Raw genomic sequence first — 14,165 nt, 5'->3', positions numbered from 1 at the left:
GGTGCCAGCAACATCCAGAGGTGTGGAGGCTGGGGAGAAGCAGCTTTTGTCAAAGTGAGATCTGGGCTTCTCAGCTGACTCGTGGAGCACCTGGCCTTAAGGGGTCACCAGAGTAAAGGCACCATTGTGGGGCAGAGGAAGGGGAGATTATACAGATCATGCTTTGCTCCCAAGGATATAGAGTGATTACAACAAAAGGATTTCAGATCATTCTTGCAATTTAAAAGAATTTATTGGTCATCTTTGCCACAATGAAATTTTCATTGGCCATGTTTCTCCTGGGGCCCCTTTATTGCCATGTGACTTGAGATCCTCTCCCCTCCTGTCTCCAGCTGATGCTCCCATATACACCTGGATTCCTGTTCCTCTGCTCCACCCTTTCTTCACTGATGCCAGGGCCTGTTTCACTTAAGAGATTCTGCTTCATATCTTCTATCCAAATAAAAAGACAAAAATACAACAGAAACAAATATATTTGAAGTGAAAATCTACACGGTTAGAATTTTCTCTTTATATAACTCAGATTAGAACGACCAGCCGCCAGGCAATGGTGAGCTGTGGGGAAGTGGAGTGATGAAAAGGTTGATGGTTCCTGTTACAGCACTGAAAGGCAGTCATTAAAATCTGTTTATATTTGAAATTCTAGGCAGGAAAATGTTTGCCCAGTGAATTTTATTATCCTAAATTTTTTTCTTTCTGTAATTGTGGTCTAATAAAAGCTGCATCAGAAGTAAACATACAGAACTTGTCAGTCTTCAATTTGAAAAAGCAAGTTTTTAGGGTTAAAAATTTTTCCAAAAATCACATTAATTACAGCCTAGTATATGTTTTGCCAATTGCCAAACCGTAAAGAATTAGAGGTTCATTATAAATTCTTTTAGTTTCAGAGTCACAAGGGCTTTTAGATATTCTCAAGCATAACTTCTTAATTATTAACATGAGAAAATTGAAGAGCATAGAGGTTAACTGACTTCCCGTGGTCACATGCCCACTGGGGGTAGAGCCAGGATTAGAATCCAGGATTCCTGAGTTCAAGTCTTCTTTCCTCCTCATCATATACTTCAAGAATAGCTCAGGAGGCTTAATGCCATTTCTTTCCACAAAATAGAGCATGTCCCTTAGAGATTATGTAAGTTTCTTTGGATTCAAAGACATGTTTTATTTTAATCTGTTAAATAAGAATTTAGATATGTCCTTATTTTTATTTCAAATGGTTTATTTTGCAAAATAATCCTTCTAATTATACACGATCTCTATATGATTTGCGCTTGAATAGATCTTTCTCAAATCTGTTCCATTGTGTTTAGTCAACAGTTTTCAATTATCTCTGACTATGTTAATAGGGCGCATATTGAATTCAATGCCAAAATATTTCTGGGCTTTTGGATATTATTTTCCTTTGCAGTTCATAAATAAAGTGGATGGACAGGATTTCAAGAATCGCATCATTTCTGACTTCGTATTTTCGATTTTATAGCCAGAAAGAGCTTTGTAATCTTTCAGCATATTCATGAATTAAATGAGAGTAAGTTCAAAGCATAGAACATTGGAAACAGATTCATGCAAAATTTATCTTCAAGAGCAAAGAAATAATAGCACTATTTTACTTCACAGGAATACATTAAGCAAGAGCAAATAAAGTATCATGGAACGGTATAAAGTTTCAATGTTTCACATAAGTTATTTTTTTAATTCTATTGTAAGGCATTAGACTGTCAGCAATAAGTGGGGAAAAAATTTTTTTGAGATACCTAGTGTTGTGTAGCTAAATATTTATTACAATGATCTTTTATATCAGTATCTCAAACTAAGTTTTAAAATGATAACCCAAATTAAGGTTAATTCATTGTGCATTTCTATTAACTGATTAATACCAGTTATTACAAGATCTGAAAAGCCTAAGATAGAAACATTCCTTCAAGAGGGAATATTGTTTTAAAATATCTAACGGATGCTGGTGATCTCAAGTAAATTTTTCCAACAGTTTAACATATGTACACTTTTCATCACTGTCTTTTCAAATTCTGATGGTTCTAGAATGATTTGAATTGATATATCGCTTTGTATTTTAGCATTGCCTATTGAAATTAGTCCTTTTATTTTCAAACAGCTTACAATGTATTGGTGAAACAAATGTTTGTTTTACATTGGTGTTCTAAAATATCTAAAAAATCTTTGAAGGAATGTTTTAAATTTATCTTGGCACCTCAGAAGAGTGGGTCAGTGGATAAAGTTCCTTTTGACATAAAAGACCTGTTTTAAGTGATCTTAGCCTTCGGAGGCATTAGAGATGTATTGTTCCAGAATATCTGAGCGTGTATGTGAAATCAGCATTCCTCATACTGCATAAATCACTGCATTGCTCTAGGATTTATTTTGATCTAGTGAATGAATTAATTGTATAAAAGCTAGAACAAGGACTGCAAAATTCAATGACCTCTTTTGAAGTAAATGACGAGTTAAACATGGGTTTAGGAAATCTGAATAGATACAATTTAAAGGGGAAAAGAATAAGCTAACATTACACATTCTTCACATTAGTCCAGATCCTACTAGCTTACGACTCTCATGCTGTTCGCCTCTAGACAGGGCTGTCCTTGTTCACGACTAAATTCTGAGGAGGCATCCAAGACTTTGGGTCCAAGTTGAGGAGAAATATCTTAGTGTTCAAATGCCTGTATCTTTTTAAGGGTGCAGTTTGTTTCAGTTTTTCCATTTTAAAGGCACTTTGCGTGTACCAAAATAAATGTTATTAGCCAAAAAAAATGCAAAAATACTTTTTTCTGTGCATTTTATTTCAATAGTACAATTGTGTATTCTACCCTCTCAAAGTAATAGGAATATTTTTGTATTATTGGAAACTCCCTATAAACTTGAAGTTTAATACCTAAATGATAATCCATTAAGTGGACTTGCCATAGATAACTATTTCAATTAGTCTTTTGCCAATGATTTTTCACCATTTTAGGAAACACAGTGTTGAGATGAGCCTCTTAGTAGAGAAGGAACTTTGGGCTTGAATTACATGCTTATATTTCAGTCATTGATTCCTTTACCAATACTGACTGTGCACTGACTATTACTGGGTGGTCCAAAGATGAGTGCTTTCTACTTTTAGAGAGTTCATTGTCCATCTAGTAGGGGACAGATAATAGTAAAATCACTATACAGAGTCATATGGGGAGAGGTAGAAAGCCTTCCAGGAATATGCATAGGTGCAAAGGCATTGGTGTTGGTAAGAATGTTTATTACTAGGGTGCAAAATATGGGATCAAGGAGTGGGAACTGATTTGCCTAGGAAAGTAGAAAGAAGCTAGTTCATAAAGATCCTTGAGTGTTATGCTAGCACTCAAGTTAAATTTAACTTGAAAGTTATGGGATCCCATTAAAATATTTGTGTGCATGGGAATGACAAGATCAGATTGGATTATGTATTGGATGTTATGAACAATATGAAATAAAATTTTTTCATTAAAATAGAAAACGAAATAGTCATTTTAATATTAAGCCCAAACCCTGAGGGAAAAATATTTTAAAGAAATGTAAAAAGAATAGCTAAGAAGTAAATGGCATGACATGATTTTTGGAAGTTGTTCAAGTTAAAAAATGTATGCTTAAAAAATAACCAGCATTTTATGTATCTCTTAGAAGTGCTCAGAGAAAAGTCCTTCATCCTCAATAAAGTATATTTACTTCTGGTTCACTTGCTTGCTGGCCATTATTACTTCAACAGAAAAAAATAGTTTAAAAGAAAATTATAAAGATAAATGAATATATATAGTCTCTGTCTTATAGAGTTCCATAATTTTATTAAAAAGTTTGGGATCTCCAATAATATATAGAAAATTTAAACACACTGAACCCTGTCCTGAGCATGTGTTTCTACATTTATGATGCAAGTTCTAGAAATGTGATCTACCTAAATAGAATGTAGCTTTATTAAAAATATCCCTTTGGTTAAATACAGAGCATAGAAAAAAATATTGGCTTATCTCTGAGACTGGAAAAGAAGGCACACAATATAATATCTAGTCTTTATGTCTTCAGAAAACAAAGAAAGAGTCAGTAAATAAAAATGACCTTTCATTTTCAGATTTTGCCCAAATTTGGTAATGAGATGAATGCATTAATGGCTATTTTATTTTATTCGTAATTGTGTTTAAAACGGTGAAACAGATTTCCTCAATGCTGATTTAATGGGAATGACCCAGAGGTGAAGTTAATTGCCATAAAACAAGTAATACACTGTCAACAGCTTGCAGCTACTCGTGGTTCAGGCAGAAGGCCAGTCGCTTCATCGCTTTCTGTTCGTCCCTAGGTTCCACGGTATTGGATGCATTGTAAATACTGCTATTAGATGCTAGAATGGAAATTTCCTGTGTTGGCTAGGACGTAAAAATATATAAAAGAAAAAAATTAAACAATAACATTTCCATATGGCTTTGAGTTCTTAGTTGTGTTTTCATAGGCATAATGTTTCTGTAGCTGAGCAATAGATTTTTTTTCCTCTGATTCTGTTGTTTTTGTTCAACGAAATAAAAAAAAGTAGGGCTAAGTTTATCCTATCTGCCAAAAAACTTACGATGTGAGCTTCCTCGCTACAATGGAAGTGTCCCAGTTCATACTCACACGCCTTCATACTTTCTTAGAGCACCACTAAGGTGCTCCCTGAAATGATGCCAATACCTATGTCCCTTTTCATATATCACTACTGATCCTTAAAAGATGTTTTCAGTAGTTCACTATGGTAGCTCTAAGCCAGTATAATTAAAGTTAGATATTTTCTAAGGAAAGGAAAAACTGTGGTACAATTAGCCCTGAGTTATTTGTTCCGTGACTACATATATGTTCAGCAAAAGCTTTCTGGATAATGTCTGTTTGTCATCTTTTTGTGTTGTAGTTGGCAAAAAGCCATTATCTAAATTAGTTTAGGCAACTACATGTGTTCTGTAAAAGAGTGTCTTATGACTGTGAAGGCCTTAAGTTAGATTTTATAGCTAACATTTATATTTCACAAAAGTAGCGTTTATTTTAATCCTACTTTTAGGTAGGCATCACTGTAATGTAGAAATAACGTGCTAGCATTATACAAAATTTGCATAATATCTATTTAATATATGCATCAGGTAATAAAGGTGCACCTGAAGTATAGGAAACTAGGAGGAAATTGACCAAAACTCTGTTCCAAATTCTTACATTTAAAAGGTAACTCCTGCCTTGTGAGGCCAGTTTTCTCTGTAAAAAACTGAACATAATAATTCATTTCTGCTTCTCTGACAGTTTATTTGAAAGTTGAAGTTGGTGAGTATTGAACACTACCATGATTAAGTCCAGTGCCACCTCCCACCCTTCTTGACACACCAAAAAATGGCCTGGACATCCTGTAAGCTATACCCGGGGCGTGAAAGGTTGCCTTTTCTCTACAAGTTAACATCAGCTTGCCTGACTGCATGAGCTGCACAGGTCAGGCTAGAAGACCACTGAGGCACAGCTGTTGCCTTCAGTTAGGCAGCTGGTGTACTGCGGTAAAGTCCTTGTCCTGGCGACTGCGTTCAGCCCATGCTACATTTGCCAAACCATGCACCCTGTTTGAGGGCAACTTCTGTGTAGTGAAAGGAGCACTGTTTTCTAATTCATCTGTCTAGAGGGCATGACTTTTTCCTAATCTGTACACTCTTAGGGCCACCTTTTACTAATCTGGTTGGATGTCCATCTCAAGGCCCTTCCCATTGTTGGCCCACTGGTGAACACTTTATAGACTGCCATAGGGTCCTGGTTGGAGGCACACATTCTCCCACTCGAGGGAAAGGCCTTTGGCCTGCCTGGCACTCTGTTGTCTGTATTGAGCTCCCATAGAATAAATTGCATTGCACCGGAACCCTAGTATTATCCAAAAAGGGAATAATTTGGCCAACATTGTGCTGCCTATGCTAGAAAAGAGAACTGAAGATCTAAATGGTTTCAATAACATGATATGCAATAACCGCAGATATAATTGTTAGCTAATCCACATATGTATATAGATATAATCATGATTTTTGTATGATACAGATCGTTGTGGGACTCTGCTCAGTGCCGTTGAGAGGGAAATCAAGGGAAGATTCTGAACCTATGCCTGTTCTTTTGCCTTCTACTTGACTACCCTCTTGTCTACCCTCATACCCCAGTCAAGTCAAAGTAAAAGATACTTAAAAATTATTCAGAGTAGTTGTCTTTTTTTCTCTACATCCCTTCTTTTCTTCTTTCTTGATGCCAGCCTCCCTTCTCTGTTAATTAAATGACAGAGTGACCTCTTTGCCACCAGCCCAGGCTGTCCAATTTGGCATGACCGGCATGAACACTCTGAGCTCCATAATTATCATTGCATGACAGTCATAGGACCCTAACTAATGGGCCTTTCAATAGAGACCCAGAAGACTTGTGATTTTTTTCTTAATCCTTCGTGACCCATCTGGCTTTAAAATTGTTGGTTGATTTAATTATTTTATAATGTCAAACACTGAGTTAAATTAGGTTATTAAATCTTATCTAGATATTTAGAATTTGTAGGAAAACAGAATTAGCACATATTTAATAGGCTTTTTAAGTGTAAGATGAAATAATAGAAGTGTTGTCAAGTTAGTGTAATTATAGGGCTCTACCCAAATGAACTCAGCATGCAAATGGTTATTTTTACCTCCTGTAATCAGACTTTCATCATACCAGGGAAAGTAGGAAAGCCATTTTTCTGAAATCTTGTGGAAAATGGTAAGAATCTCATGGCTTTTCTTAGAAAACATGGCAATTATTAGGGAATGAGGATTTCTAGAATTCTTGGGGTCTTTATCAGAGACAATAAGCATAAAGGTCTGAGTTATACTCAAAATAAGCTTGCTTCCTATAACTTGCTACAGAGCACTGATGACATACAGCCAAATAATAAAAGGTGCACACATGTTTATATGCATGTTTGTGAGCTTTCAGGAATGCATATAGGTTTTATGAATATGTAGCTTTTCATCACTTAATGCTAAAAGATAGCATGGACTGGTAATGAATATCTTGTCAACTTAGGCTGCCACGATCCCTTTGTAATATAAAGCTTGTCATTGAATTCCTAGGAGGAAAAAATTACCATTCATTTTCCTTAAGCCTAGAGATATATTTTGTTGTGTAAATTATAAATATCATCTTTATTGATCTAACTGAAAATTTGTTTAAAATATCTATGAAAATTGCAACAAGCCTATGCACACCTAAATCCATCATATAAAGGCCTCTGATAACATTTCTTTATGTGTTTATTTGCTCTTTTCAGGAGAAAGGAAGACAACAGTGTCTTGCACAAAAATCATGAACAAAAATATCAGCATTGTGGACAGCAAGAAATGCAAATACTTAACCAAGCCAGAGCCACAGATTCGCAAATGCAACGAGCAACCATGCCAAACAAGGTAACCTGTCCCACCAATTGTTAAGGTTCTGTTTGTCGCTTAAATTGCTGGTCTTTCAAACATATTCAAAATATGAACAAAATCACACTTTCTTAAAACCATGCAAAGGAAGATATACCAAAATGTATGATTTTAAATAAGCTGGATCTAAGGAGGAAAGGTAATCATCATGATGGAAAGAGTATTGGAGCAGCAAAGTTAAGATTTACCTGGACTTTAACTAGTGTGCTCCATGGTGTGAAAACAACCACTAACTGGGCTGGAGGGAGGAGTCATGAAAATTATTCGGTAACCTATTGGTCACTACTTCAAAAATCTGGTGATTGGGGTGAATTTAGCTATTCGTTCCTGAATTCTCTGAAATGGTGTGTTAGAACTTGCCAAGGGTGATACAAACCAAAGCTGGACTGACCAGGACCCAGTCCCCTACACAACAACAGGGGCAGTGTGGTCTACAGGCTAGATTCTCACATCCTTTTCCAGAGTTCTGAATGCAAACTGCTGGGTACCTGATCTCTGATCCCTAGATTCCTAATCTGGATCCTAGTTACTGGACAGTCAGTTGCTTTGGCTGCCTGTGACTTCCCCGATGAGAATTAGGCAACAAATCGGGCAAGAAACATGTAAGTAGGGGACAAAACAGCAATGCCAAGCAGCTGAAAGTGGCATAGAAAGAAGGCTATGCCTTAGTCACTAACAGAAACAAATGAGTGGAACCTGAGTATAATTTTGGAGCGAGCTAGCAGCAAGTCTGTTTGGAATGGATCCCATCACAGGGCTCCTGAAAATCCACACACTTTCATATGAAAATTAATGTTTGGCTGGAGTGGGACTCAACCTCAGTGTCAAAAGTCCTAAAACCTTTTAGGGATAAAATGATAAAAAGAATGTCATACTGGCTTGATTCCTCTAGAATCTGAGGACAGGGAGATTTATTCTATCCTGCCATTCAGGGATTTGTTGAGGCTCAATGAGTTAGTCTAACTGTGAGTTCTTAGGGAACCAAACAGAATTGACTCCTCTCTCAATAGCTTCTACAGGGGAGTCACAATGAATTTACACATCCTCCAACTCAGATATGCAAAGAATTTGTAGCTTTGTAGCAGTCTATAACTAACAATCTTATTCATGACCCTCCACCACATGAGGAAGTATGGGAGGGTGGTTAAATAACTAAGGGGAGGAAGAACAAAGTTGCCAATTAACTATATTTGGGCCTTTCTATCTTAAATAATCTCTTTGGGAATTAGTGGCATCCAGGCTAATGCTCAGTTCTAGTTTCCCCATTCCCCCTGCCTTCCCCCTTCTGATGTAGCACTGCATCCTGAGTCCCCTCTATTTCTGGCTTCTTGCAAAATGCAATAATTAAGCCCTCCAGATCTGGCTCATGCTATGTTAATGAGAGCTTAAAAGAATTTGGAAAATCCTTTCTTCCTCTACAAAGCTGAAATTTCAAGACTTGCTTTTCTGTAGATTCAGTGTATTTAAGGTATCAAAAGCTGATTATCAACTTTTCCTTTGCATTCCTGCTCTAACAATCCTATCCCCTAACTCCCCCAACCAGGCAAAAATATGCTTCTAAGGAATAGGGCAGTGAATGATATGTGAAAGAATGTGCATAAGACAAAAGTACGTGAATATATTTTCAGTAATGTACCCATTGCACTTGCCTGGCTATGTGCTTTTCAGGCTAAGTCCATTAGTAGATGAACTAGTTAAGCTTTTTTATGAGGCAGTGTAGTAATCAACAGGAAGGGTGACCTAGGGAATTATTGTTGCCTACAGTCACGTCCTTGGGACCTTTCCCTTCAATGCTGGACAGGTAGAGAAGCAGAGTTTTTGGCTTTTGCCCTGTCAGCTAAAGAACTGGATCCTTTTTGTTATTATTCTTCCTAAGACTTATCTTTCTCTCTATCTCTTTTAATAGATATTAAAATGCTAATTTATCTTATGTTAAATAATTTATTAAAATATTTCACAACACCATTTGTTTTACATACCATATAGCTTTTCCATTTGGATGAAAGAGCAGTGGCTTTTTCTGATCTCTCAGGAATCTTGAATTAGCTGGATTTGAGGTCTAGAGTATATTTGTCATTTCCTAACTTGGTCTGTGAAGGATCAGAGTGTATGGTACACACGAGTTATTGTGCCTTCACTGACCTCGGCTATCTTGGGGAAAAATGCCCCCATAAAGACTTGGTAAAAGGAATAGTTTTCAAAGGTCAGTACATTTCTAAGTGAGAACTTTTTGCAGCTGGAGACTGGAAGTCTTTTTGTTAGAGATTATTATCTACCTTCCCTTGGAAAAGGAGGCAGTATGTTTTGAACCACCAAGAAGCAATGTCAGTGAGGTTAACCAAAATATTAGAAAGTAAGAAATGGACATGGGCAATTATTAGGGGTCATCACAGGAAAACTTTCTAAGACTTACTGGCATAGCATAACCTTCATTTCTCCTGCCTCTTCTTTCCCCCTAGCCTAGTAAGAAATATTCTAATTTCCATTCTCATTTAGCGAAAAAGTCACCACATAGCCTGATGGAACCCTATGAGCCAAATATGAAATATATTGATGCACTGGTAAATAGCTTTGCAAGAAGGAATCTTAAAGATGAGGAAATGGGATAATTTCAAATTAGATGAATTCTAAACTACAAAATGTTTTCTCTCATTAGAATATATTTTACATTTTAGTTCTTATTTTTGAGCAGTTTTCACAAGGAATGGAAAAGGCAACTTTTGTCATTACACTAGAGATTGCTAAAATTTATTTTATTTAAAAGAAATGAGATTCCATGAAATTGCAAAGACTTCTCTTTTCAGTAGTGCCTTCTGGGTTCCACAGTTGAGGGGAAAGGTACATAGATGAGCTTAAATTGTGCTTATAGCCTGGGTATCTTTGTGGAGAAAGATGAAGCAGAAACTAAAATAAATTTGGAAGATAAATATTCACTTTAGGAAAAAGCCACTAGGGGACTCCAAAGCAAAATGGTAGATGCACATCATACTTGATAGCCCAGCAGACAAGAACTTTTGCTAGAGGCAATAGTGGAGTGCAAATGTTATCATTATTTTTTTTTCTTTTTCAGAAATAGAAGCGTAGAATCATTTAGAATTAAACCATTGTACAGATTATACAGATGAGAAAACTAGGTTGGCGGAGGATGTGGACTTCTCAAACTTTGGATCATTGCCAAGAACATTTGGGCTTAAGTAAATTTGGAAGAATTTAGGCTATTTCTGAAAACTCTAGAGAGAAACTAATTCCATTTCAAGAAATATTTAATGAAAAGCTGTTGTGTAAAAAGTGTTATGGCTGCAAAGAAGAATAAGGCATTGATCTCTGCCTTTGAAGAGATTATATGCTAAGGAAAACATCAAAATCTGTAGGTAGACCGTGAGCCCCTCCACTTCCCTAGGGAATATCCAATAGATCTTGTGTGAGTGCCACAAGCCAGGTGACAGAAGGCAGAGGAGAACACAATCCCTGTGGTTGGATGGAGAAGCCCTTCTAGGAGGTGGGGATTTGGAGCTGGCTGGCAGAGATCTATACAGCGGATGCTCCATAAACAAATGCCATGAAGTGAAAATAAAAAGCGTTTGGGGAACAAGCTGAACATATGGTTTATTTTCTAAACAAGTGAGAGATGAAGCTAGAGAAATACATCAATAAGTCTAAATCATTTATAAATATATTGTGATATATATATGGTATGTACTATATACTGAGTGCCTCTTGTAGGTCAGACAGTATAATAATAAACACTTTTACAAATGAGACAATGGAAACTTAACAGCTGTTAAGTACTGTTCCAAGAATGTGCACAGCTAGTAAGGAACCCAGAATTAAGCTCAGGGCTTCTGACTGCCCTGCACTGTGCTGAAATAGGATTGTGCAGAGAGTTTCGTGGGGGATTTAGATGCCCCAGCAAGGTTGTCCAAATAATGGGAAATGCAGGGAGGGTTTTATTGACAGGAATCAGACAAATACCAAATTTCATGAATCACGTTACTGGCACAGGCCTTGGTTCCTTCCTGAAATAAATTTTGGGGAGGCTTTTGAGTTAGTGGTCCTTAGGATAGATCCCAATTCATTAGAAATGGAAGTAACATAGATACATATCACTTTCCTGATGATTGTTTGGGAAAAGAATCTCTATCTAGGTATTAAAATACGTAGTATATATTGGCCGAATCACTGAATCAGTGAATCAGTGAAATCCAAGAATAATATTGGAGTCCTGGGGACCTCTAGAATGAGGACACTTCATGTTTAGCCCTGTGAGCCTGTAACTCCATTGTCTATGACTGCATTGCAACTAGACAGTGGCCAGCCTAAAGAAATGTGTGTAGTTTTGTGTGAAGGATATGTCCCAGACTCAAATCTTGTTGCAAGTGATAGGCATAATGCATTAGTGATTGCTTCCCCCAGGGAAGAGGGGATTCTCAATGACAGGTTTCTGTTACCTTGCTACAACCTGCACATGTCTCATTGTGAGGTATCTCCAGTGTCAGTTCAATTTCAATCCACAACCTTGTGACCTTTGGTAAGTTACTACAGCTCTCCTTGCCTTGGTTTCCCTTTTTGTAAATGGCCATGACAGTTGTACTACCTAACACATGGAGCTATTGTGAAGATTTAAAACACAAAGAACAGGAATAACTCATGTATGTTAGCACTTTTATGCTTGTTAGGGATCTCAGTATGGCGATATGATGAGCAGTAACAGGCAAAGCATGCAGTATGATATGGATGGAATCTAATATATACTTTGAGATTCTAATAAGAGCAAGGCCCTGAGATAAGAAATATGGAAAATTCAAAGCAATAGAAAGCATGCATGTCTTAGAGAAAACTATAATGTTAGTCAAAAAAAGGTAAGGAGTTACTGTGTAAGATTCTGTTAGCTCTAGACGTGTCAAAATATATAGTAGGTAGATATCTTTTAACTTGTTCCAGTGACCCTTGCTTTGCTTTTAGGTGGATGATGACAGAATGGACCCCCTGTTCACGAACTTGTGGAAAAGGGATGCAGAGCAGACAAGTGGCCTGTACGCAACAATTGAGCAATGGAACTCTGATTAGAGCCCGAGAGAGGGACTGCACGGGGCCCAAGCCTGCCTCTGCCCAGCGCTGCGAGGGCCAGGACTGCATGACGGTGTGGGAGGCAGGAGTGTGGTCTGAGGTGCAGTACATGCCCCATTTCTTTTCCATTTCCTTTCTTTTTCTGGCTCTCAGCTTGTATAAGGTCATGTTGCATCATGTTCAGAATCTCCCTGCATGGCCGTTTCAGTGCCATCTATTGATTTTTCTGATAATTAAAAGGATACGCTTGGGGCTGGCCCCGTGGCCGAGTGGTTAAGTTCGTGCGCTCCGCTGCAGGCGGCCAAGTGTTTCGTTGGTTCGAATTCTGGGCGCGGACATGGCACTGCTCATCAGACCACGCTGAGGCAGCGTCCCACATGCCACAACTAGAAGGACCCACAATGAAGAATATACAACTATGTACCGGGGGGCTTTGGGGAGAAAAAGGAAAAAAATTTAAAAAAACTTTAAAAAAAAAAAAGGATACGCTCATTAGGAATAATTTTGAAAATAGAAAAAAACTAAAACATTTACTCTTTATTCTGTAAATATTGTAACATAGTCAAGAACATATTTTATATACATTTTAGAATCCTGCTTTTTAACTTAGATATCATGAGTCTACTCTTTAGTGGGCACCTATTAAAATACACATTTGCCTCATTGTATATACATCTCTGAACATTTAAGAGGAAAAAGAAAGGACATTAACATTTAACAGTCATTTCCTGTGAGCAAGGACTCTCTTTTTACTTCATATTTATGATATTGTTTATATTTAATTACCAATGAAGAAAGTTAACAGTTTCTCCATTTTATAATATAGCTCAGAGAAATTAGTTTGCCCAATTAAGTGATAGAGATTTGAACCCAGTGCTGTCCAATCCACTGCACTACACCCCCACTAGCTTGTCATGAATGGCATATGGGTGTGTGCTGTGCCAAACTGTGTGCTTTATCTTCAGTTATCGTGATACGTATCTTTGCATAATAATAAACACCAGTCATTACTTACATTTACTAGCTGCTCTGAAGCACTTTAGGTGAGTATGTGGGTGCATGCACACACACACAAACACACTCACTCTTACAAACTCATACAGATGAGCCAATTAACCCAGCTCCCCAAAAAGCACATTAGCAAATAGCATGACTTTATTGTCTTTTCTGAGCTATACCTTGCAGCTTAATAGATTCTCCTTCATTTGTGGTGTATACTTTTGAGAATGAATGCAATATCAAATTTTACATCAGAATGATTCACTTCAGTCTAGAGAGAAGATTCACATGAGCATCAAAGAAACAAAAATACCCCAGCTCCAGCCTAACCTAACATTTTTGCAAACTCTTCAGGAGGAAATAGGTCAGAAATATTCTACTACATAGATTTTTGGCACCACGTGGGAGAAATAATATGTCTCAATGCAATATACCAATTAAAAAATGTCTCTCTTGTTTTGATGTAATTTAAAAATGAGTTTATGGATCAGGATTGGTTTCAATTGCAAAAATAAGAATATGAATACTAAAATACCAAATCATATAGTCAACTTTAAAACTCAACATATTCAAACACAGGCCAGAAGTTATAAGACAAGTACTCATTTGTGAAAAATTTACTATATTTAAAATATCATTAGTTTC

At 37.0% G+C, this 14,165-nt stretch overlaps 1 protein-coding gene across 1 annotated transcript in view; it reads left to right on the top strand.

The window, feature by feature from the left end:
* ADAMTS19 (ADAM metallopeptidase with thrombospondin type 1 motif 19) overlaps positions 1-14,165 on the top strand; it is a 236,109-nt gene that overhangs the window by 197,736 nt on the left and 24,208 nt on the right. Inside the window, exons 19-20 of the mRNA XM_046668387.1 lie at positions 7,298-7,433; positions 12,417-12,621. Of these exons, the coding sequence (XP_046524343.1) occupies positions 7,298-7,433; positions 12,417-12,621 (341 nt within the window). The remainder of the gene's footprint in view (positions 1-7,297; positions 7,434-12,416; positions 12,622-14,165) is intronic.

Source organism: Equus quagga, chromosome 7 (assembly GCF_021613505.1).
Source record: "Equus quagga isolate Etosha38 chromosome 7, UCLA_HA_Equagga_1.0, whole genome shotgun sequence".
NCBI classification, from domain to species: Eukaryota; Metazoa; Chordata; class Mammalia; order Perissodactyla; family Equidae; genus Equus; species Equus quagga.
Note: the sequence above shows the minus strand (reverse complement) of the source record. Positions and strands in the feature narration are given on the sequence as shown.